A 25,131-nucleotide genomic window follows, 5' to 3' on the forward strand; every position below is an offset into this window, starting at 1 on the left:
ACTGGCTATGAGACTGGCTGCTCTCACATTGCTTCCCAATCCTCTCTTGCAGGCCCATGGCATCCCAGCTAGCTTACATTTTAGCTGAGGAGAGGGGCCCTTACAGCAGTGGCAAATGACACAACAGAACAATGCTCCATGGTGCAGTGCTGGTTACAAGCTGAGGAGTTCAGAGGGGAGGGACTTCCTGACCTTGCCACTTACTTTGTAACGCATTGTGTCAGTCTCCTCATCTGTCAAAATGGGGATGATAAAAAACACCTACTTTATCATGATGGTATGTGGGTTAAAATAGTTAATACATATAAAACATTTACAACAGGACCCGACACAAGATGAGGACTCATTACATGTTAGCTGCCATCAGCATGATTACCGCACTTATTTGTTATGACATGTGCTACATAATAGGTGTCGGAGAAATGGCAGGCATTGTTCATTTGAAACCTGCTGTCTCTCTAGGTTTTCAAAATGTCTGTCCCCTGTAGCCATCCCTGAAGTGCTTCCAAGAAAACCCAAACATTCATGAGATCACAGTAAGAAGGATATTTTCCCCCCTCGTGTGTATGTGTTGTTCGGCAAAGCAAATAGAATAGTAACTAATGCGAGATTTTAATTATCATGCATGTCAGTGTTGCTGCTTTGCAAATCAAATGTAATTAATTCTGAGTACTTGCTACTTCTTCGATCCTTCTACCAGCTCAGGAGCAGGCATGCTAGAAATACGTAATCTATACTAATAATAGAGGGGTATGCAAATTGTCCAGGACACCATCACAGTAACAACCAAACAGCAGGCTGCGTGGGGTGACCAGGCTAGCAGGGGGGTTAGTGAGGGACAACCAAACAATTGAACAAGCAGGCTGCATGGGGTGACTAGGCCAAGGGGAGGGGCAGTGAGGGGTGACAGGCTGGCAGGGAAGTGCAGTTAGGAGTGACCAGGCTGGTGGGGGGTGAGAGGCAGTAAAGGGTGATCAGGCAGGCAGGCAGGTGAGCAGTTAGGAGCCAGGGTCCCAGATTGTGAGAGGAATGTCTGACTGCCAGTTTAGGCCTGATCCCAGCTGGGCCTAAACCGGCAGTCAGACATCTCCCACATACAACCAGGGAGAGGATGCAGGCTGATCACGGCCCCAGAGAACCTGCTACTGAGCTTAGACCTATTCCATCAGTTTGCTCAATGTCACACAGCTAATGAATGGCAATTAGCCATGCCATTCCACCAAACAGCTCTGGGTCCATTGCACTGCACATGCTAGAACATGTATTGAACCCTATCTGAGAATTCCTATGTTCTTATTTCTCACATCAATATATACAGATCTAGAAGCATCTCATGGCCTTCTTTTAGTCTTAAAGTTGTTTTACCATATTTGTTCCTCTGTAGCCTTTCAAAATTTATGTGACTTGTGCTACATGAGTGAGATAGCAACTTATAAAGATTAAGAGCACAGACTTTACCTGACCACAGGTTTTACCTGATAGTCCTGCTTAGCCACATACTTGCTGCATGGTCTCAAGCATGCAATTCAACCTCTTTGAGTCTCGGTTTCCTCATGCACAGAATAAATACCCCTTCGCAGGGATGCTATGAGATTAAATCAGGTCCTATATGTGAAAGTGCCTACCACATGGCCCAGAACTTCCTCCTTTCCTTTTCTCTTCTCCTTTCATTGGGCTCCAAAAGTTATTAATTTCTTGGGCAAGAAACTTAGCCTTTCTGAACCTCTTTCTTTATTTAAAAAATCAGGGTCATGTTAGTACTGACCATACTTGGTTGCTGTTAGGAGAAAATGGAATTACAGCAGCAGCACTAGCAAACTCAACTCACAACATTGGTATGCGCTCTGGACCAGAATCTTCGGGTTAGAAGACTAACCCTATTTCTTGGACTTAAATGTCTACTCCAAGAGGCTTTTTTCATGAATATTTGTTATTGCTGTGCAGATAGAATGCAAAGGAGATGGATACTGTCAGAAGGCCCAGCTCACTTTTGAGAGGGAGTCTTTGTATGATGAGCAGGACAGTCATTGGATGGCAAGTGTGCAAACCTGGATTCTCACTGAGCCTGTCCTGAGCTTGCTCTGTGATCTCTGTAGGTCATTTAGCCTCTCTGGACTTAGGGTAATCACTCATGCCTACCTCATAGCATGGGTGATCCAAATGAGAAATGACCCAGGGAAACCTAAAGACTCTACAAATAAAATGAATTGTATTTTTGCCTTTTCCCTGGAACAAAAACAACAACAAAAATGGGTGAGATCTGCCCCCTGGAGTTAGAATCAGCTCTAGTTTCTCTTTATTCTCTTGCATACACAAATGTCTTTTTATGTGAAGATTTTTATTTTACTTGATTGGAACTGTGGCTGCCCAACTTAGAGTCACAAATGTCTATGAGCAGTGACTTTAACTCCCACATATAGCCGGGGAGAGGATGCAGACTGATCTTGGCCCCAGAGAACCTGCTACTGGGCTTAGACTGAAGACTTCGTGTTCAGAGTCCTGAGCTATTTCATCTAATGATCTAGTTCAGCCAGGACCAATATGTAAAACATATCTTCCCTTTTACCTGCCTCTCCCACCACAAGCAGACACATATGCACATGTGTACACACATTCACACTCACATGTTCACACTCACACGTACACACACTCACTCCTTTCTCCAGACCCCTTGTGTCAAACATTTCAGAACTCCTCCTGCCAAGGTGCTGTGAGACTTCACAGTGATAACCAGAGGGAAGGCACCAGTGACAGTATTAGTTCTGATGGACCATTTTGACCAGCAGCAAAGAGTTTCCAGAATGATCCGAAAGTACTAGGTAATTGAGAATGAGTCCTTTGGACTATTAGATATCTAGCAGACAATAAAATAAATCCTCATCTCTTGCTTAGTTATAGAAAACAGACATATAGCTTCCCCCTGCAAACACAGAGAAAGGACTAGACTGTTACAGGTTACCATGGCAACTTGGATGTATTACATGCAGGGTTCATCCTGTCACTATGGAAAACTGGAGGAGAAAAGGAGAACAACATGAAGCTTCTCTCTATTTTGCAGGGGTTTTTTTGTCAAATATTTTGAAGTGACATTTCATGGCATGAACCTGAAACCACTTTTTATGAACAGAAAGGATAGGAGAACATGATGGGGGGGGGGGGGGGGGATAGAAGAGGAGTGAAAACCCTGGGGACATGTTTGAGAGGAATGAAATGTGGCTGGTGTGGCCAGTAACAATGAAACTGAGAGGGAAGGAAAAGAAAGCAATAAATATTTCTTGAATACCCACCACATACCTGATGCTGTGCCTAAGAATGAACTGCCTGCAAGCTCTCAGAGCTCTCTGTCTGGAAAAGAAAAACAAGTATTGCATGTTCTTTCAGGGAATAAATGCAGGGGCCGATGGGCACAGGAGGCAGATGGTGCTGGCACAAGTTTGGGGTGTGGTAGATTTTCCACAGGAAATTTTGTTGGCATCGGAAGACCAAGGAGGGGAGAGCAAGTGAAAAGGTCCTGGGACATCCTGGTTAAAGGAGTGAAACGTGCCGAGGCCTTGAGGAGAAAGAAACCAGGGACCTGGGAACTGCAGGAAGCTCATTATGTAAAGTTACGAGTGTGAGGAATGCATTAGACAAGAGTAATGGCAATGGACAGGCATGGGTGGAGTCAAGAAATTCTAAGAATTAGAACCAATAAAAGTATTGGGGATGAAAGAGAAAAGTGAAAAATGCAGCCCAGGTTGCTGGGCAACTGAGTGACTGACAGAGCCATCTGCTACATGGGGGTCAGTGATGCAGGAAGGTTTGGCATTATTTTGTCTGGTTATAAAGAAGCCAGATCGGTGATGTCATGTTAAGCCTTTAGCATGGTACCTGTCGAGCTTTTGTGTGAGACTGTATGTGGGTGTGCTCCGAGATTGAAGCAGACCTCGTGAACACCACGAGAAGGTGACATATTTAGCTTACAACATGACCAGAGGGATCTGGTGTTGACCCCACCATCAAGGGCCTAAGAGCAACTTCAGCCTAACAATGCGGAGTATCTTCCTACTCTCCATCTTCAATGACAGCCTTCATCCCTTTGCTTCCTTCCTTACTGCTACCAGCATATGAGTGACAGGTGGGCAGCCTTATTCTTGGAAGGAGGAGATTTAATTCCCCTGCTGCTATTGGCAGACATCCAGGAACTTGGCTGCTCTCGTGGAGTCAGACTACCTTGATTCAGTGCTGACATTTACTAGCTATGTGGTCCTGGACAAGTCATTGAACTCCTGTGTCTGTTTCCTCATCTGTGAAACAGGTTATCCTTTCCCAGTGTTCTCACAATGATTAGGGAACATTTATGTACTGAATAAGCAATAGCTATATTCTTTCATTTATAATAATTTTTAATAATCTATACTGTATATATAAAACACAAGCCACCAGAACAACCAGAATGACTGGAATGACTGGTCACTATGACATACACTGAGGCTGGCCAACCGGCCCCATGGGGGTGCGGCCGGCCAGCCAATTTCCCACGGCTCCTCCGCCCCGGCTGACTGGCTCCCATTGGGGCGGCCAGCTGGACCCTACCCATGCACAAATTTGTGCACCACACCTCTAGTAACAAAATCAGAGTATATGCTTCCCCAGACCCTCTCTCTTGCTGTGATTTACTATGGCTGTATAAGGATTTCTTCATCCCAAGAAAAGCATCTGAATTCAGTGGTGATGAAACGAGTTGGCATGAGTCTCCAACTCCTGCTTAGAAATCTCAGCCAGCATCACTCTAGCTGATATCTGAAAGTCTCTCCTACGTCTCAGAGCACCTCTGCAGAGCCAGATCCTGGGGGACGGTGGGAGGGCGGGAGTGGCAGTGAGCAGAGTGGGCAGGAGATGGGGAGAGATGTCCAACTGGGCCTGTGCTCCCACCACTGCTCTGTACTTAGTGGCTGTGTAAAGGGTGGATGAAGGGTATTTGGTTTTAATTGGGAAATGCTATCCATTGTCCCAGGCTCATTTAAAAATCCATTAGCATCAGGAAGTGAGCAGATTAAGCAATGAGGAAGGGAAAGGCTGTCAGCAGCATGCTTTGCAGGGAGCGGGCGGCCTGTCCAAGCTTCACCGGCGAGGGCTGTGCTGAATGCTAAGAAGCTACTGGAGATGCTGGGAGAGAGGAGGTGTCTGGGCCATGTCACACAGCCCTGGGCAAGCTGGTTCTCACAGCTCCCAAAGGCAGGACTCTAGTGACCTGCAGGACGTGTCTCAGGTTCCTGCAGCTGTTTCTAGCAGCCTGGCCGCAATGCCACCCAGCTGTGAGCTCTGTGAATGCTGCAAACAGTCACTCCCCTTTGTCGCCTCCCTATCTGCCCAAATCTGAACCAGGCTCAGCTACCTTTTTATCCTGAATGCCCACCCCTTGCACTGGCTGATCCCTTGCACACACTCCCATGAAGGTGGCGGTGGGGAGAGAGAGAATGGTTTGAAGACTGCAGAAACTTCTTTGAAGGTGAAGGGCAAAGAGCAGACAGGAAGGCTTCTCCTTGGCACTGCATTATTTGGCCTAATGTTGCATCACTGAGCTTTTTTCCCCCTCATCATGTGACAATTTTGATTCAGGCTTTTTGAATAAGAGAAATCTGGTTTTAATATTGGGTGACATTTAGTCTTAAAAGCACTTGATGTGAAAATGAAGCTTCCCAATGGCTTTTCATATTTATTTTTAGAAGAAAAAAAAAAACTTTCTCAGAAAAGTAAAATGCAACCTTACAGAGAATGTCAGCGTCTGAAATGGAATCAGCTGGTATCCAGTACGTGCCGCTAAGGCATAATGGTAACGAGGGTGGTAGTAATAGTGGCAGCTAATCCTTGCTGAGTGCTTGCCTGCATGCTGGCCACTATTCACCCTAAAACCTACCTGAGGAGGGAACTAAGGCTCAGCGATGTTGGATCATTTGCTCAAGGTCACAGAGCTCAGTGTGGGAGTCAGGTGGGCTGCCTCAGGCTGCTCATGACCTTTCCCACCCTACTGCTTTGCTGTTTATCCCAGTTCACCACTCACTCGCAGAAGAACCAGCTGACTGCAAATGAAAGCCAACAATAGAGACAGGCCTTTGTGGCTTCTGACTTGGGGTCATATTGAAAATGCAGTTTGAGTTGATAGCCACGGGGACTTCATACGACGACAGCTGCCCAGGCCTGCCAGTCTTAGGTTGTCTGTCCTTGAGCTGCTTCCTAGGGCCTTTCAAAGACATATTCATGTCTGCCTTGGAGAGGACAGTGTAAGTCAGAATATCCCAAATGTGAGCCTCCAACATTGGTTAAAACCTGTCTAGCCTTAAGAGTGGATAGGAACAAACAGGCACCAAATTCACTATATTTGTATAGATTTAAAAAAAAAAAAAAAAGAAAGAAAAGAAAAGAAAACACTGGCCTGATCGAAGGGAGAAGGGGCGCAGGCCACTCCAGGGGTACCTTCAGGGAACCTCAGGTTCTGGCCACCTGGTTGGGAAACCCTGGTTCTAGCCAAGAAGAAACAGGCCTGTCTGCTGTCCAGGAAAGGCAGAGAATGGTGTCCTGGGCATTGGAAGTAGAGTCAGCTTATGGGAGGGGGCAGTGGGGACACACAGCCATTCCCGGCTCTGACCTGCAGGCCCACGAGCTTTGCGTTCCCCCTGAGACCTTGGTCAGGGCTGCCCTTGGCTTTTCAGGGGCACTGCCGGCGTCTGGCTTGTCTGGGACCAAACACATCGCTCAACTGGCATGAGTCTGGGCCAATGGCACCACTAACAGTGAAACCTCTCTTGAGCTTTCTTTGCTCTACACTCTCCTGGTAAAATATGACTTTGAAATAAAACACAAACTTAAACACCACACTTCTAGAGAGGGGAACCACAGCAGGCTGCTAGCTTTGGCATGACTGACATCGAGTTGGATGGCGCTTTCCCCTGGGAGCTGTCCTGGGCGTGGAAGGACCGAGAGGAGCATTCCTGGCCCCTTCCCACTACGCACCACGACATGGCCTCTCCCTCAGTCTGTGACAATCCAAAATCTCTGTGACATGGACAAACGTCCCCAGCAGGGCAAAATAAATTCCAGTGAGAACACTGAGATAATTTCAGAGGTGCCATTTAGCTAGGATCCAAGACCCCAATGATAAATATTTTTTGTTAATCCTCACCCCAGGATATTTTTCCATTGATTTTTTTGGAGAGAGTGGAAGAGAGAGGGAAAGACAGAGAGAAACATCAATGTGAGAGAAACACATCTATTGATTACCTCCTGCATGAGCCCTGTCCAGGGCCTGGGCCTGGGCCAGGAAGGAGCCTGCAACCAAGGTACATGCCCTTGCCCAGAATCTAACCCAGGACCCTTCGATCCACGGACTGATGCTCTATTCACTGAGCCAAACCAGCCAGGGTTTTTAATGCATTTTAAATGAAAAGTTTAACTCAATGTATTTTTCCTACTGCTAGACTTGTCCATTGTCCAGATGGCCTGGTTCAGAGGTTGGGGCCCAGATCACAGTGGTTTGCTGTCTGCCCAGTTGCTCATGGCTACTTCACCTCATGTCAGTTACTTAGAAAGTTTGCTCCTGAGAGGCACGGGCTGTGGAAGAGGCATTACTGCTGCACCCGTGAGTGGGGTCCTGAGAGGGGCCAATCAGCTTTCAGGTCTAAGGACACAATAGTTGCAGGAAAATGTGAATCTGTCACGCGGCACTCGTGCACGCACACACCCAGGGGATGAGCTATAAAGTGACGATGAGAATCTTCCTCTTTGTCCCCAATTAATTTTTTTGCCAGACCCAGATTTTGAGCCTCAAAGCGTGGTTCATGGACCCCTGGAGATCTCTGAGACCTATCCAGAGTGTCTGAAAGGTCATCACTACATTATTATAATGCTACCTTGTTATTTGTCATCTTTACTGGGTTGACATTGACACTGATGGTGAGTAAAACTAGCACAAATCAGGCAGAGAAAACAATGATTTATTTTCTTTTAGTTTTTAATATATTTTTATTAATTTCAGAGAAGAAGAAAGAGGGAGAGAGAGATAGAAACATCATTGATGAAAGAGAAACATTGATCAGCTGCCTCTGTACACTCCACACTAGGGATTGAGCCCACAATCCAGGCATGTGCCCTGACCTGGAATCGAACCATAACCTCCTGGTTCCTAGGTCAAATGCTCAACCACTGAGCCAAACAGACTGGTTTGGCGTTTTATCTTTACCACCATGGCTTATGGCTAAAAAGGACAAGAAAGAAAGCCAATTTCATTTAAAAATATCCTTGATGAAACAGTAAAAATTATTAATTTTTACAAGTTTATTCCTGAAGCTCTTAGCTCCAGTTTTATTATCTACACAGTGGGGACAGCAGTAGCAGCTCCACGGGGTAGCTGTGAGGGTTTAATCAAATACAATGCGTAAAGTGTTTGGCAAAATGCTGTGCATACAGGATGCCTTTCCATGCAGGCTATGACCACTATCATCACCATTATAATTACGTTTCATTTTCACTCATTCCCTCTCCTCCTATTTCAGTTACGAGGATCTGGATGTAATGAGTTCAGGCAGCCAGAGGATTGCTTTAGGGAGCTTTGTAGAAATAAACATTTTTATTTTTTTTTTTAGAAAAACAATTAAAACTTATTTCACTAGACCTTTCGGTCTCTATGAGGTTACCGTGAAGACGGCCATAGAATGTCTGTCATGAACTCAGAAGCAGGAATTAGAAAGTCACCAAAGACCACCGCAAGGTCCCCCAGATCTCCCTTTCTTCCTTTTCTTGGGCTCCTACAAGGCCTTCTCTGCTCCTTCCCTCTTTTCAAACGTGGCTGCTGTCATTTGAAGTGGCTGCACTTGAGTTCAGAATGACAGGAGCAGCCAAAACCGGTTTGGCTCACCAGTAGAGCGTCGGTCTGTGGACTGAAAGGTCCCAGGTTTGATTCCGGTCACAGGCATGTACATTGGTTGCGGGCACATCCCCGGTAGGGGGTATGCAAGAGGTAGGTGGTCGATATTTCTCTCTCATAGACGTTTCTAGCTCTATCCCTCTCTCCTCCTCTCTGTGAAAAATCAATAAAATATATTAAAAAAAAAAAAAAAAAAGAATGACAGGAGCAAAAAGATCCTGTTTCCTTGGTGACACTATATTTGCTCAGCTTGCAGGAAAGAGGTGACGCTCAGGTGCAGCCCAAGTAGCTGCTGCCTCTCTTGCGTGGCCCAGTGTTAAGTCCTCCTCACCGCCATGTGCCGAGCATGAGAAACAGCTCAGACTTAAGGGTTCAAAAGACTTATTGGCCTTTTTAAAAAATCAACAAAGACTTGAGTGTTTACCCTGGAGTCCTAGTTCTGCTGTGTAGGCGACCAGCAATGAAGGGGTCTTTTTATATATGTCTTTAGTATGCTGTATATGTAGATAGCATTGTCCTCACACCCTCAGTCAGAAAATGCACAGGCCTGAATCTCAGCTTCGCTGTCTACTGGCTGGAAGAAAAGACTGTCCCCTCGCACATTTCAAGGCACTCTCCTACCCGTTATCCGAATGCTACCCATGCTAGATAGCCCTTGGGAGCCCAGGAGTGGATGCCATTATCCCCATTAAACCAAGAATTCCAGAGGTGGTCAGCAGCTCAAGATCCCATATCAGTTGTTGGGAATCAGAGAATAACTCTGGCAAGGTCTTTGACCTGTTTGAGCCTCAGTGTTCATGTCTATATTTCTTCTGCACAGGGTTGTTCCAATTTGTAAACAGTGTTTGTGACACGTGTAGCCCAAAGCCTGGCATCGAATAAGGGCTCAATAAACAGCACTGAAAATAATGGTTATTTAGATGACGATAATGGTGGTCAGTGCAGAGAAAAGACCCCTATGGAAAGACCCCTGCACAAGCAATTAGGAGACCTGACCTATCTGAGTCCCTAGATCTGTCCGCACTTATAATCTTGAGCTACTCTCATCTCAATTGCTGCAGCACAGTTTTCTACCAGGCTCAGATGAACTTAATATTATGTGCCTTTAATTGCATAGAAAGATAGTGAAAGGCTCCACCCAGCTAAAGAGAAGAAAGTATCCTTGAAAAATGTAAAGTGCAAGACATATTTGACTGGTAACCATTTCCTCATGCTCTGCATGTTTCCCTGGTTTTTTGTTGCAAGGAAAGGCTGGTTACCCATAGGTGCTCCCTGTACATTCTAGGCAAGAAGAGACTGCTAGGGACCATTGCTGGAGGCAGCTCAAGGCAGTCAGGGTTGGGATCCAAGCCTCTGACCCCTCATTTCTTTTTCACTTATGGGATGCAAAGGGGCCTTCTCTCTGTGCTCTGGACCTCTTAGGGAAGCTGGATTATTGGACTAATGGTATTAGCAAAATGAGGGGCATCAGATGGTTCTATGTAGCCATTGTTTGCTAAATGTCCAGAAGCATTTCTTCAGAGCTGTTCATCCCTCCTTCCTTATCTAGTCCTTCCAGGTAAAAGAGAATGCAGCTGCTGACAGTTGGTGATGTGGTTACCTCTCCCTCTCCCCGCGACCTCACCTCCCAGTCCCCCGCCAAACAGTTCATAAGGTGTGACTGCTTTCTAGAGAGCTGTTTGCACAAGTTGCACAAGCGTGGGAGATGGCTCAGTCCACTTGCGGAGGCAGCAGAGATTGCCTGCAGAATAAGTGCACAACTTCTTCCAGATCATTACTTTAGATTGAATAGCTCCCCGGTGGAGGCTAGGGACCAGGGAAGTGAGGATTAGGGAACTTATAAAGGTCCTTTGAAATGGGAGGCACGTTGGTCAGAGGGCTATCCAGGGATGGTGATCTCCCAAAGCAGACCAGTGACATGCTGGGGAATGAGGTCACGCAGGAATCAGGAGACCTCCACCCCTGCTTCTTCCTGCAGAACTCAGCTGGAAAAGCACAACCTGCACAGGAATTCCTGACAGTCAGGGCCTCCTGCCACTTTGCAGTCACCAAGATTGTTATGTAACTCAAGGACAGCTAGTGCTAACTCAGCATTTGTTTGAGTGGATGCCACAGGCCATTGCTGGACGGGTTATAGAAGGGAAGAAAACTCAGTCTAGTACTGGAGTTGTTTAGTATTAGAAAGAACAAAAAAAAACATGTAACTCCAGCAGCCCTTCAGATATTTGACTCAGATGCTCGGGGAAAGGATGACAGTTTTGTGTGGGGGGTTTTTTTACTGTCCTGTGAGTGGACGCTATGGGGAGATAACCCACACCTGGAAAACGGACAATGGAAAGATATGCCTTGTTTGTAAGATAACAAGTTGTGTCCAGGCCCAGAATGGTTTACAAACTTGCAGGCATCACCTTAAGGTTCTCCTAAAGGTCAGTACAGTTACCGCACATGCAGGAGTAGCTTTGGCAGTTGACCTAGAGACAAAAGTCACCTTTGGTCCAAGTTACTTTTGACATGTGTATGAGTGTGTGGCACATGTGCTTGATTGTGCCAATTTAAGATGAGCTATGCTGCTGGTTTATGAATCTCACAGGATGAGGATGGGGTGGCATCTGGGCCTTTGCATTTTTGCTATAATTTCAAAGGCTCTTCTGATATCTGTCTTACATGTTAGAGGGTTTTTTTTTCCTCCAGTTACATTAGGCTGTAATTTTGATATACTATTTTAGATGTACAGTCTGAGTTTTCACGATCATACATAGTTCTAGAACCATGTAGTTCTAGAATGTATATAGTTCTAGAACCATTACTAGAGTCCAGATCTAGAACATTTCTATCACCACCAAAAGTTCCCTCGTACCCAGACCCCTTTGCAGTCAGTCCCTTCCCCTTGAACTTGCTCTTGGCCTTGGCCAATGGAAACGACTGATCCGGTATCTCTCACCACACTATTCCCTATTTTGAGAATAGCCTATAAATGGAATCATATGGTATGTAAGAGTCTTACATGTTTGACTTCTTTTACACAGCATTGTGCTTCTGAGATGTAATCATGTTGTTGAGTTTATCAGGAGTCCTCTCCTTTTTATGGCTAACAGTCCATAATGTAAATCTATGACAGCTTTTTCACTAGTATGAAGAATGCTACTGTAAATATCTGTATTCGGTTTCTTCGTGTGACCATATGTTTTCTTTTCTCTTGGGTAAATAACAGAGGTGGGATGGTTGGGTTGTATGGTATTTATTTAACTTTATATGAAACTGACAAACTGGTTTTCAAGCCAGCTGTTCTATTTTGCAATGACATTGGCATTGGCATTCTCTGAGAGTTGCAGTTATTCCAAGTCCTTCCCAGTACTTGATATTGTTGTCCCTCTTTTTAAGCTGAGTTAACTTCATGTGTATGTGTAAGTGGCTTTTACTAAAACCACCATGATTTCTCAAGTGGTAATATGACTTCAGTGACCCCCAAGCCATTCATCCTACTTCCATTCTTTGTTCCAGCCACACTCGTCTCCTGTTCTTCTCAAAAACGACAAGCATGCTTCTGCCTCTTGGCTTCACACTGGCTCTTTTCTTCTCCTGGTATTCTCCCCAAGATACCCTCATGGCTTTACTCCCTCACTTCTGGTCCCTGTCCAGATGTCAGCTTGTCTGAGAGGCCTTTCTGACCTCGCTGCTTAAATAGCAACCACACCCCATTACCTAGTTCCCTTACCTGCTTTATTTTTTCTTCATAGCATTTATCATTGCTGAATTATATATGCTCATTACACACAGAGACACATGCACACTTGGAGACAGGGGTTTTGTGTGTTTTGTTTGTATTGTTTTGTCTTCACTACTATGTCCCTAGTGCCTGACATATAGCAAGCACTTAGTAATCATTTGTTATTGGGTAGATGGGAAGATGGGCAGATATGTGGATAAGACTAATGAAGGTCTTATTACAGTGCTTTGAGTAGATTTAGCATTTAATAAATCATAGGCTTCATTATCAGTACTTGATAAATATGTGTTGAATGAATGAATGAATGAATGTGTTCAAAAGTAGCAACAACAAAAAAAGTAGCAATGAAAACTTTATATTGAGCCAGGATCTCCATCTACCTCTTGATCTTACGTCTCTCCTAGTACCACTTTATTGGATTCTCCATCCCAATGCTAGGTGCCCAGAAAGTCATTGCTTCATGCTTATGAAAGACCCACTTCATGTTACCTTACCCCCAAGTCAAACACGAGCAAAGGTGTCAGGAGCAGCCGCCTGCTCGCCTGTCGGAGAACATCCCTGTGCAGTCACACTCACTCACAGAGGACCAGCCCACATAGGGCCTGGCTAGTCTTTATGACAGAAGGCCTGCCCAGACCACATAGGAGTTTAGGCTTTTAATGTATTGAATATAATGCTGATGTGTAATAGGTTTCCTACATCCTTCCCTCCTTTCCTCTCAACCTCCCTATCTCTTTATTTCTATCCCTCTCTCGCTCACTTATTCTGTTTCCTTTTCCAACCTTCCATCTCCACACAAGATGGGAAGATGGCACTTCAGTGTGCTGTGACTAAGGAAATCCCAAACTCTAGGGAGCCACATGCCAGCAGCAGCCTTCGAATGCCCCAGTCCTAGAGACATTCCCTGACGGTATCGGATGAACGAAGCCAGCTGTCTGGGACTGAATGAACAAGAGCTAACACGTTGTAATGATTTCACTCCACTCATGAGCTGGTGTAAATTGAAGTTGAAAATGTGTTTCCAAATATACCCCGGCTGCTACAGATATCTGAGCCTGCTTCACCTTTGGTTACACAATAGTCTTGCCTGGGCTTCTCTTCTGGGCTCTCGGGGCACTGGGCCCACATGCCAGGAAACTTTCCTAAGGAAAGCCCTGCACTCCTCCCTAGCGTTAACAGTCAGTACACCCACTCCTGCACTCCTCCCTAGCATTAACAGTCAGTACATCCACTGCACAGAGGAAGTGTCTAAAGCAACCATGAGTAACACTGACCACGTCGAGGCTGAGACCCAGAGCTCGCACCATCTGAGTTAGACTCGTGCAGCTCTCTTGACGCTGCCTGGCATTGTTCTGTGGTTTAGGGAAAGGTAAACTTTCCTCAAACCCATATTCTGTGATTGAGATCAGCCTACAGCATACACTTCCTCTCGAAACACCTTCTCCTACAGAGCTCCAAAAATGAAGAAGAGGAAAACGTCCTAGTGCAGGGCCTGTTTTCAGTCTGGTAAAGATATAACTCGACCCTGGCTGGTTTTGCTCAGTGGGTAGAGACCCTGTGGACTCAAGGGTCCTGGGATCAATTCCGGTCAAGGGCACATACCCAGTTTGCAGTATCAGTTACCTGTGAGGGCAATGGAGGAGGCAGCTGATCGGTAATTCTCTCTCATCATTGATATTTCTCTCTCACTCTCTCTTCTCTCTGAAATCAATAAAAAAATACATATTTATATTTAAAAAATAAATATATATATATATATATGTATATATGTGTATATATATATATATATATATATATATATATATATATATATATATATATATATATCTCAGACTCATAGATTAGTCCATTTCCTTCCCAGCAGCTCTTCCCACCAACATGGCAACTGGGAGAGTCTGCGATAAGGAGCCCACACATTCTCTGAGAATTCCTTGATAAGCCTGTGACACAGTCCAAGGCAGTTAGAGCTGGTGCACTGCCCTTATCTTACCTCCAAGGTCTAGAGAGAGAGAGTTGCTTCTCCCAGATCACAGGAATTCTTAGTGAGCTGAGCAGGTAACTGATTAATCTCAGGAATCAGTGAAGATTAATCTCAGGAATTAGTGAGCTCAAATGAACTAAAGCATACTTCCAGGCTTTATTTTATTTTATTATTTGCATATGTTCAAGCTATTTTTATGACTACTCTCTCTTGCTTAGCTTCAAAGAATACTTTTCCTGTGAACACTCCTTCCTTTCTTTATCATATTTGTAGTCATTTCTCTTTCTCTCCCTCTTTCATCAGGCTTCAATCTTAATTTCTTTTCTTTTCTTTTTTTTTAATATATTTTATTGATTTTTTACAGAGAGGAAGAGAGAAGGATAGAAAGCTAGAAACATCGATGAGAGAGAATCATCGATCAGCTGCCTCCTGCATACCCCCCACTGGGATGTGCCCACAACCAAGGTACGTGCCCTTGACCGGAATTGAACCTGGGACCTCTCAGTCCGAAGGCCGATGCTCTATCCACTGAGCCAAACCGGTTTCAGCCTTAATTTCTTTTCATTATTATGTCATAAAAACAGGTCCTCTTCCTTAATTCATTGATTAAATAGTTATTAAGTGCCTCCTATACACAAGAAACTATCGTAAGCAATCTAAAAAATAGAATGGATAAAAGAGACAAAAATCCCTGCCCTTCTGTAGTTTAAATTGTAGTAGTGGAAAGCAAGCAATAAACAAAAACAAAAATAGTAAAAAAAAAAAAAAAAAATATATATATATATATATATATATATATATATATATATATATATATATATATATATCAGATGGTGATAAATCTTTTGGGGGGGAAATGTAAGGAAGAATGATAAAGAATGTTGGAAAATAGAGTGGTCAGGGATATTCCTAATAAAAAATGACAGTCAGGCTGGATAAAGGGGGACTAGTGGGGATTAAGACAGAGGTAACTGCAGGTCCTTGGGCTTTGAGGTGGCAAAAGTGACCTAGGAACAAGTAGGAGGGTAGTGTGGCTGCAGTAGAGCAAGCAGGAGGGGAGTAAGCTTAGACAAGTGGTCAGAGAAGAGAGTTACTAAGGAATCCCAACATAAAGGACTTCTACTCTGAGTATGTAGGAACCCATTGGGGCATTTTGAGCAGAGTTGTGAAATGACAAATTTTTAAGCTATGGCTACTCTTTTAAGAATAGACTGTAAGGAGCAAGAATGGACATGTGGAGTTTATTGCAACAAGTCAGTTGAGAGATGATGGTGGCTCAGACCAGGATGTATCAGTGGGGGAGGTGAGCAGTAGTCAGACTCTGTATTCATATATTGAGGTAAATAAGGTGATATTTTCCAATTAATTGTATATTATTGGATACTAGAGACCCAGTGCATGAAATTCATGCACAGGTAAGGTCCTTAGGCCTGGCCGGTGATCAGGGCCAATCTGTGGGGCAATTGGGGGCGGGTGGTGGTCCCTGCTGGCACCTGCCTTGACTGGCCTGGGGCCTGCGGGCTGGGAGCTGGGGACAGTTCCTGCATTGAGTGTCTGCCCCATGATGGTCAATGTGCATCATAGTGACCAGTCGTTCCACTGGTTGTTCCACCATTCAGTCAATTTGCATATTAGGCTTTTCTTATATAGGATAGGGTCCAACAGAGAGGCAGATGGACAAAGAGAAGTAAAAATGACATGACAGTTTTTGACCAACAATAGAAGGATGGAGTTGCCAATCAAGGATAGGAACAAAACTTGATTAACCTCTCTCTGCCTCAATTTTCTCATCAAAATGATAAGGTTGTGACAGTTAAAGAAGTTGTTACAAGCCAATGTTTAGGATTGTTCCAAGTGCATAAAAAGCAAGAGTTATCTACTGTTCTCATGAGTCTGGTCCTCTCCGCGCTTAATTCTTCAGAGAACTGAGCACCATTGGATAGGATCTTGTTTATTTTTCATTGTCCTCTCTTTCTTCCACCAAAATGAAGCTTCACATGGACAAGAATCTCATCTACACATCCATTCTGTGTCATCAGCTTCTACAATGGCATTTCAACCTTAATATATGCTTGATGAATATTTATGAGAAGCATGAAAGGATATAACACTTAGTCTGAATTTCCCATGACATCACTGCTTGAAAAATGTACTGTCCATCTCATACACTCATTCTTGCTCATTTGCAGCTTAGAAAATTCAGTCACTAACATTAAGGAGGGCTTTACCAGGAGATACATGCATAGGTTAGATAGTTTACTCAGAAGATCTCTGTGCAATGCCCCAATGGAGGGGAAAGTTTTGCCTAAATGCAGCCATTAGCAGGTGCTCTGAGATTCAGGCAACATAGTCTGTGGCTGAAATCAAGGCACCGGGTTGTTCTTTAATTAGCAGAGCCTCTGCCCTGCCTCCTGGCTGCACTGGGCGGATGCCTCGCATCTCTGGGCTTGCTTGCCATCCCACGATGGTGTAGCTTGCTGTGCATGGCTGGAGAAAGGCAGGAAAAGGGCAAGGAGCCAATTAGATTGAAATGGAATCTGGTCTTTGGAGACCTCTTGTCAGGGTGAGAAGTATTGGATGTTCCCAAAGATGACAGATGCTTCTTTATTTGGCCTGATCTCAGGGTTGAGAGGTCATTTGTAAATAAGATTTGCTCTATTTGGTATGGCAAGTCCTATTCTGCATGCCTTACTTTTTTTTTTTTTAGTCCCTGAGTCTTTTTCTCTGTGTTTTGACATGTTTGCTCCCAGAAGAGAGGTTGTTTCATCTGAAATGAATATTTCAAGTCCTTGGGAGCAGCTTAGTAGCAACCAACAGTTAGTCCATTTGTCAACAGTGAGTACACCAGCCATATCAGTTCACAGGGAGCTACAATGACCAATGGGAAGAGAAAAGATGGAATAACCAGAAGTAAACTAAATTATATTATTTAATCTTTATGTTGTTGGCCTGTGTAAATTTAGTGTTTATTATGGGTGATAGTCCATGAAATATAATCTTCAAGTAAATAATAACCCATCTGAGTATAAACACAGATTTTAATCCAAATCAGGAACTTTTTATTTTTAACACATGTCCATAAGTATCATGAATTGCTTGAAATGTGTGTTTTTTAATGTATTTAGTCAAAGAAAGCACTTCCTATGGGACAGTCATTGTAATGTTTTAGAACTATTATCTCATAGAACTCCCATAACCCCAGGAAGTAAGCATTACTATCCTCACACAAGTAAGATCACTGAGAGACTAAGCAGATAACTAGGATTCACAGCTAATAAGTGCAGAGCCAGGGTTTCAGCTCAGGAAGTTTGGATCTAATTGCCTATACAGTGTCATGATAGGTCAAGGCGAGGGCCTGGGTATGGAGTTGCTTCTTGGTTGTGTTTTATTAAGGAGGGTATGCTGAGAGGAATCAGCACATCTCATAGAATCCAAGGCCAACGAGCAGATGCCCACATAAGGGATCAGAACCAGAGCATGCCAGGTCATCAGGAGCCTTCCGGTGTCTCTCTGGTTGTGAAAAGCCATGGCCAGTGTGGCTTTCAGGTTCAAAGGCTTGGAGAAAGAGCTGATGCAAAATTAAAACACAAGACAAATAATAATTTTGAAATTATGGGGGAAGCCATGGAAAACTTAACTGTAGGAGTCAAGTTCCACTGAGTCTCCATTCCCAACTGCTTTTATTTACTAGAATACACAATTGCCTTTTAGGAATGAGAACAGACATATCAATGGAATGTTTAATAAACAGTAAGATTATCAAGTTTGGGGGAGTTTGCTTTAGACCATTGAATCAGCAGTAGGTAATAAAATGCAAATATTTACCCTGTGAATATCAAAGGAGCCCAGGTCAGCCTTCAGATGGACTTCTCACATTTATATTAATTACTGTTGATTTTGGTTTCTAGCATCTGGTGTCTTAGTTCTGCTCTGCATTATCTCTGCAAACCCCACCTGTGAACCCACCCATCAGCCTGAACTTGGCCCATCACAGCTGCTCAACATACAGCCGCAGCTCTGCCTCACTCTCGCATTAACCTCTCATCAGTGAATCTAAAGATAATAACAACTGGCCTAAATGGACAGTGTTAAAAAGTTTAACTTCCAGAAGTGTCGTCAGACATTTTGAGTTGTACTGAAGCAGCCTATTCAGAACCCCACCCCATTCCATGCTCCTTCCTTCATGGTGTTGAAATGTGGGGTTCGGGTGCCGATTTTTCTTCCCATGGATTCTTGTCCTCACAAAGTTTGAAGAATAAACTCACTGACAAAAAGCCTTCTTTAATAAAAAATGTAGGTGTTTATTGAAAGCAGATACAAACTCCATCTGGACAGGAGTGTCTCCAAATGGGACCCCCTGGGGAAAACCTGCTCTCTCTCTCTAATGGGAAAATCAAAAGGTCCCCACCTCGTGTCCCTTGGTCTCCAGTTTATATCAGCTGTGGTTCTTTGTTTGAATCTGACCTTTTCTTATTGGTCCCTTTCCTTAATTTGGGACCCCTATGTTTTCCTCATTGGTCATTCTGCTACATAGAATTAGTTTTCAAAGCTCAAAGCCCACGTGGTGTCCCCCTGTTTCTGTTTCTCTCCCCCTTATCTTACTGGTTGGACTTGGCTTAGATCTCCCAACTGCTCAGACCAAAAATATCTCTGTTCTTGGTTTATAGCTGTTTTAATTGCTCATGCCAGAAATACCGGCCTGTCTGTCTGTCTGTCCTTGGTTTATGGCTGTTTTAATTGCTCAGACTAGCAATGTTTCCATCTCCCTGGACCCCTTCTTCCCGTGGCATTTCTCTATCTTCTGCACAGGATAAGTTAAGCACCCTGGCATCTTCAGGTCTCCATTTAAGTATTCCTCACCCATAGACCCTCCTCATTCCCTAAACCTTGCAAATTAAGCTAGCTAGCCAATCCTGTCAGTGTGAGACCCAGGCAGCAAACCCTTTTTATAAACTTAGCTTTTCCCCTTTGATAGAATGAATATTGTTCAGCAGGTCAGTCTCACCCTAATGACCTCTGAATCCTCACAGCTCAGGAGACATGAGCATTCCATCAGGACAGAGCAGCCCTGTCCTAGGTGTCCTGCTTCCTGAAAGAGCGTGAGTGTACACTGTCCCCAGCGTAGGAAGGCCTGCCTGCACCTTCTCACCTTCATACTCTTGCAGTCATAACATTCGCACCCATACTGCCACACATTCCCTCACACACTCCTCGGCACTCATGGCCTGTACTAACACTGGCCTACTTACTGCAACCAGCGTCGCCCAGTTGTCAGATGAGTGAGCTGACACCACCCATATAACACAAGGCAGTGTGCCTAGTCAAGAGGTAGAATGACTTTTGATCACATGGCTTCCTTGAGCAAACATGCATATCATATGCTTGTCCATCAGAGCTACAATTTTGACCAAAGGAACATCTCTCTTTGAAAAGCTAACCAACATGGTGACACATTAAAGAAGGAGTTTTCAGCTGAATAAGGGCTATAAACTCGGAGGAAACCACCCATGCAGAAAAGCAGCAAGGAGCTGAGCTGGAACTATTGGGGTACAAGGCTGGTATCTGCAGAGTATTCACAAAACAAGAACCCAGGTTCCATAGTCAAATACAGCTTGTCTTCTGTTCTGCTTTTGGAAAGAAGTCATTTCAGACATCTCAGCTCCTAAGGAAAGTTTCTAAGTGAGTTCACTTTAATTTTAATTTAGTTTAAAGATCCCTGGAGCAAAGAAGAGGGCTTAAGAGGCTTGTTAGAGAGAGATTTGCCAGGAAAGAAAGCCAACATTTTCATTTCAAACTTCATTGCACTCAGAGTTTTTTAAAGCCTCTTCAAAAAAAAAAAAAAAAGAAAGAAAGAAAGAAGAAAAAAAAAAGAACAGAATAAAAATTATAATGTAGCCTTCCCATTCAGTATTTGTGTTTGCAAAAGCACGCCTTTGCGAGGTTCTTTTTCCCTTCATATGATTTCATGAATAGTGTTAGTATTTTTATGTACATGAGGTTTCCACAGGGTAATATCTATTCATAACATCACTCCTGTGGGAAATAAGGGCTTACATTAAGTCAACTAAATTTGCCATTCAAAAACAATTAGGTTAGTAGTTCCAGCTCAAGTATATTCAGAGTAGCCATCAGCTCGCCAGTGCCTTGGGAGAAGTTACAGGGCATTGCAGAACTTTTCTCAAGGAGACAGGCAACTTCTTTAGTGCCCTTTGTTGCTGTTGCAAAAGGGGAAAATTCCAACCTCGCCATTAACTTTGGAGCCTGAGAGACCTGCACTTAACTCCTAACTGGTCCCTTTAGGGTACATTTGGTCTTCAGGCGGTCACTTAACCTCCGGGGCTGGGTCTCTTCATTGTGAAATGGTAACGATAAAATCTCAGTTTTAGAGAGCATCCACTCAACAGCGCCTGGCACACAGGGTGGACCAGATAAGTGGTGGCCATACTTACTTTGTTTTTGACAAAGACGACAAAGATGTTTCTACAAGAGGTTTGGGGTCATTTTCAAACAAGCTGGTTCTGTGTATATGGCTCTCTGCAAGGCCTGCTATAGTTCCAGGCCATGGTTGTAAACCCATTTGATAATTCATCTGCTATTTGATAACTCAACAGCTATTCAGCAAGTATTGCTTCCGCATGCTCCTCCCTCTCTGAAAGTAATAGGTTTATCCAATAAGAGGATTACACAATCCCCCTTTGTCTTCTGTTCTGCTTTTGGAAAGAAGTGTTTATTTGGAGGAAGGTAGGAGGATAGATTAAGAAGCTGCCTCCCGGTGGCTGGTCTTGACCCCTGCAGCCCATTCTCAAGTACTTGTGCCAGGAGGGCACTAATCATGTCACTTCCCTGCCTAAAACTCTGCAGGAAGCATGGTTCTCAGGCCAGCTGGCCCTCATCTCTCTCTCCAGCCTCAACCTTCGCCACTCTTGGCCGCTCACTTCTGCGTACTCCATTGGACACTCCTGTGAACTTTCCCTGATTTGCATTTATATTCAAATCTTGCCCATTGCCCAACAGTGTCATTATACCTTTTTTTTTTTAATCTCCCACAAGTTCAGGATCCTATCCAGCATCAAACATTACATTTAGTTAACTCTTTTTAGTCTTTTTAAGTCAGACACAGTCCCTCTGCCCTTCTTTGACCTTTGAATTTGAAAAATGTAAGCTAGTTGTTTTGTAGATTAGCTCCCAATTTGAGGATTTTCAGTGTTAATAAAGAAAAATAAAGAATAGAATGATGATAAATGGGCTCTTTTAATCACCCCACCTAAAATATCTGCATCTCCCATGTCAAACCAATCTCTTCATTTATGAAGATCTTATCACCTTAAGTTGTGAGAAGACTCATCTGCATGGCACTAGCCAAGGCAGTATTTCTCATTTGCATTTTCCACTCTATTCTTGAATTATCTTTTCCTTTTTTTTTTTTTACAATAAAAAAAGAATCCATAAAAAGAGGCATATTTTTCATAATTTGAAAGAAGATACACAGTATTATTTCTGGCTTGTCAAATGTCATAATATGGCTTCTGGTCACATCATGATGGGCATCAGTAATTGCATTTATTTTTTCATGCTTGCTACAAAGGACTCACTTAAGACTCTGAAGAGCTTCTTGTAGCCGTGGGGTTTGTGGGTTGAAAATCATTTGGATTGATTAAAGTCATGAGGAGAATTATGATAAGGGTCAGATCACATGGGCAACAGGAAGGGAAAATATTACCATTTAAACGAGCAATGGGATCTTTTTTCTCCTTAGGTGAATATTATTTACAGTGACAGCTGGGGTAACTCCTTATAAGATTAATAACACTCAGCCATTTATTCAAAAGAAAATTATCCTGTGCGAAGCACCATTATATACAATTTTTAACTTTACCAAGGATATCTTTGCATAACATCCTTCTGGGTCTTTGAGCAAGATTTGGCTAAAAGGAACCTTGTCAAATTTCCCATAGGTTTCACTTAAAGACCTCAGAAATAGAAATATCCCAGATCAAGCAGTATTCGTCCACTGTCTAGGGAGACTGGCTACTTGACAAGCACTCAGTTTCTGAAACCACCAAGTAGAGTGAAGAGGAAGGAAGGGATCTCCCACCCTCCAGCCCTGATCAATAAGTTCTGAAAAAGCCAACTGGTGTTCCTGGGACACCATATTAGCACATCCTAGAATGTCCTGGGAAAGAATCTTTCTCTTCTGTACCACCTGTCACTGTCCTTTGAGATTCTGGCCACAACTGGGGTTCTTCAAAATATCATTGGTGTCAGAAAAATTTAGAGCTAGAGAAAACCTAAAGAATAGATACCTTTCCCTTCAAGACATGTCTCAATGTACTTTTATGTACTATTCAATTTGTTCCTCACTAAAAGCTTGTGAGAAAAGTCGACTAAGAATAGTTTTCCTCACATTATGGTGAGGAAACTGAAGACCAGCCAGGTGAAGGGACAGTTCAGGGTTAGCAATGAACCAGACCTGGAGTTCTGATATCTGGGGTCATAGACCATTAGGCCATACTTTTACTGAGAAACTGCAACTAGGTGATCAGAATCCCTTCCCCTTAAATGCTCTCATGGCACTTATCACAGTGTTAGTTGTGTATTATTTATATGACTAGAGGCCCAGTGCATGGATTCGTGCACCGGTGGGGTCCCTTAGCCTGGCCTGCACCAACGCACAATTGGGACCACTTGGGGATGTCAGAGAGACAGTTTCAGCCTAATCTCTGTAGGCCTGATCCAGATAGGAGGGAGCCCTATCCTGTGTGTTGAGCATCTGCCCCCTGATGGTCGGTGCACATAATAGTGACCAGTCAAATGGTTGAACAGTTATATGATCACTTAGGCTTTTATATATATAATTTGCTCAATGTCTCTCAGCCTAGAACAAAAATGAATTATGGGGATTGAATCTAGTTTTCTCACATTGTATCCCAATACCTTCCTTGGATGGATGGGTGGACAGAGGGTGGATATGAGCCACTATACCACATATTTCTTCTGACCATGGCGACCTCATGTGTCTGTTTTCAGCACGTAGCTTGCTGCCAGAAATGGCCCTGTCAGTGGACTCATCTTGGCACCGGTGGCAGTGGCGTATCAGAGATGTCCTCTTCCAGTCCCCATCAGAAGCCACACCACTGCTGTCCCCAGAGAAGGAGAGGCAGAGCTACAACCTGACGCGGCAACGGATTGTGTTCCCCAACAATGACATATTCCACCAAGATTGGGCAGAGGTCTCCAAGAGATACTCGGGCAACAGAATCTGCACAACGAAGTATACCCTCCTCACCTTCCTGCCCCAGAATCTCATGGAGCAGTTTCACAGGTACACTTGGCCAAGCAATACTCACTTGAAGTATAAGCCTGCTGCTCAGAGGACCTCAGTGATGCACACTAGGGGCCACCTTTCCTTTAAAATCCAAATGCATGTACATTGGAAGTCTTGTCATTCATTCATTCAATAAATATTTATGCAGATTCTGCTCAGAGATTCTGTACAGATTCTACTCTGTATTAGGCCATCTGTTGAGTTTTAGAAATACATGAGGAACAAAAAAGAGGCTGCCCTGAGTATATTGTCCAGTGAAAGAAACATTAATTTTACTAATTATATAAACGGATGTAAAATTATAACTCAGATATTCCCCAAGGAGAGACATATGGTGCTGTTAGAGGAAGAGGGAAATCTGGCCTCATTAAGAAATTCCAGGAAGACTTCCAGGAAGAACTGATCATTGACATATAACCTGAAAGAAGAGAATGTGTTAACTAGGTGAAAAGAGGCAGAGAAGAGTCAGAGAAGGGAGCCAGGAGACTGTTCCTGCAGACGGATCTTCATGTACAAAGGCACTGTGGCAAGGGGGGGAGCAAGATGCACTTGAAAATTTAAAAGTGCAACCCACTCTTCAGAGATGACATATGCAATATCATCTTTTCATTGTAAATCAAAATGTGCACTTCGATATCATCCTAACTTTTGTAATTATTGTTATAAACTACCATTTATTGAGCAACTGCCATGCTCCAAAACCCTCTATTGTGTACATAAATATTAGCTTGTGTAATATCTATAAGAGCCCTTTAAAATAGGCAGTACTATCCCTATTTTACACAAGACAAAACAGGCTCAGGAAGTCACACAATGAGTAAACAATAGGAACCCAGTTTGAATCTAGATAGCCCTTACCATAATGTTCGAGGTGACACTGAAAAAGAACTTCATTTTAGTTGGTTAAAGGCCCAGAGTAGAAATAGTGTGGAGAGTATGTTTTTCTTCTCCATGATGTTCACTCAAACCTTGCTTGCCCCCTCCAGGTGGGCCAACCTCTATTTCCTGTTCCTGGTGATTCTGAACTGGATACCCACCATGGAAGTTTTCCACAGGGAAATCACCATGTTACCATTGGTCACCGTGCTGTTCATCATCATGGTCAAGGATGGCATGGAGGACTTCAAGCGGTACTGCTTTGATAGAGCAATAAACTGCTCCCACATCCAGATCTATGAAAGGTAAGAGGATCATTC

The 25,131-nt window shown here is 43.7% G+C and overlaps 1 protein-coding gene across 1 annotated transcript in view; it reads left to right on the forward strand.

Moving 5' to 3' along the window:
- The window catches only part of ATP10B (ATPase phospholipid transporting 10B (putative)), a 194,233-nt gene that overhangs the window by 67,837 nt on the left and 101,265 nt on the right, over nt 1–25,131 (forward strand). The window contains exons 2-3 of the mRNA XM_036423621.2: nt 23,638–23,932; nt 24,922–25,116. Coding sequence (XP_036279514.1) covers nt 23,658–23,932; nt 24,922–25,116 — 470 coding nt within the window. The 5' untranslated portion in view covers nt 23,638–23,657. The remainder of the gene's footprint in view (nt 1–23,637; nt 23,933–24,921; nt 25,117–25,131) is intronic.

The sequence above is a fragment of the Pipistrellus kuhlii genome, unplaced genomic scaffold (genome assembly GCF_014108245.1).
Source record: "Pipistrellus kuhlii isolate mPipKuh1 unplaced genomic scaffold, mPipKuh1.p scaffold_m20_p_8, whole genome shotgun sequence".
Classification (NCBI taxonomy): Eukaryota; Metazoa; Chordata; class Mammalia; order Chiroptera; family Vespertilionidae; genus Pipistrellus; species Pipistrellus kuhlii.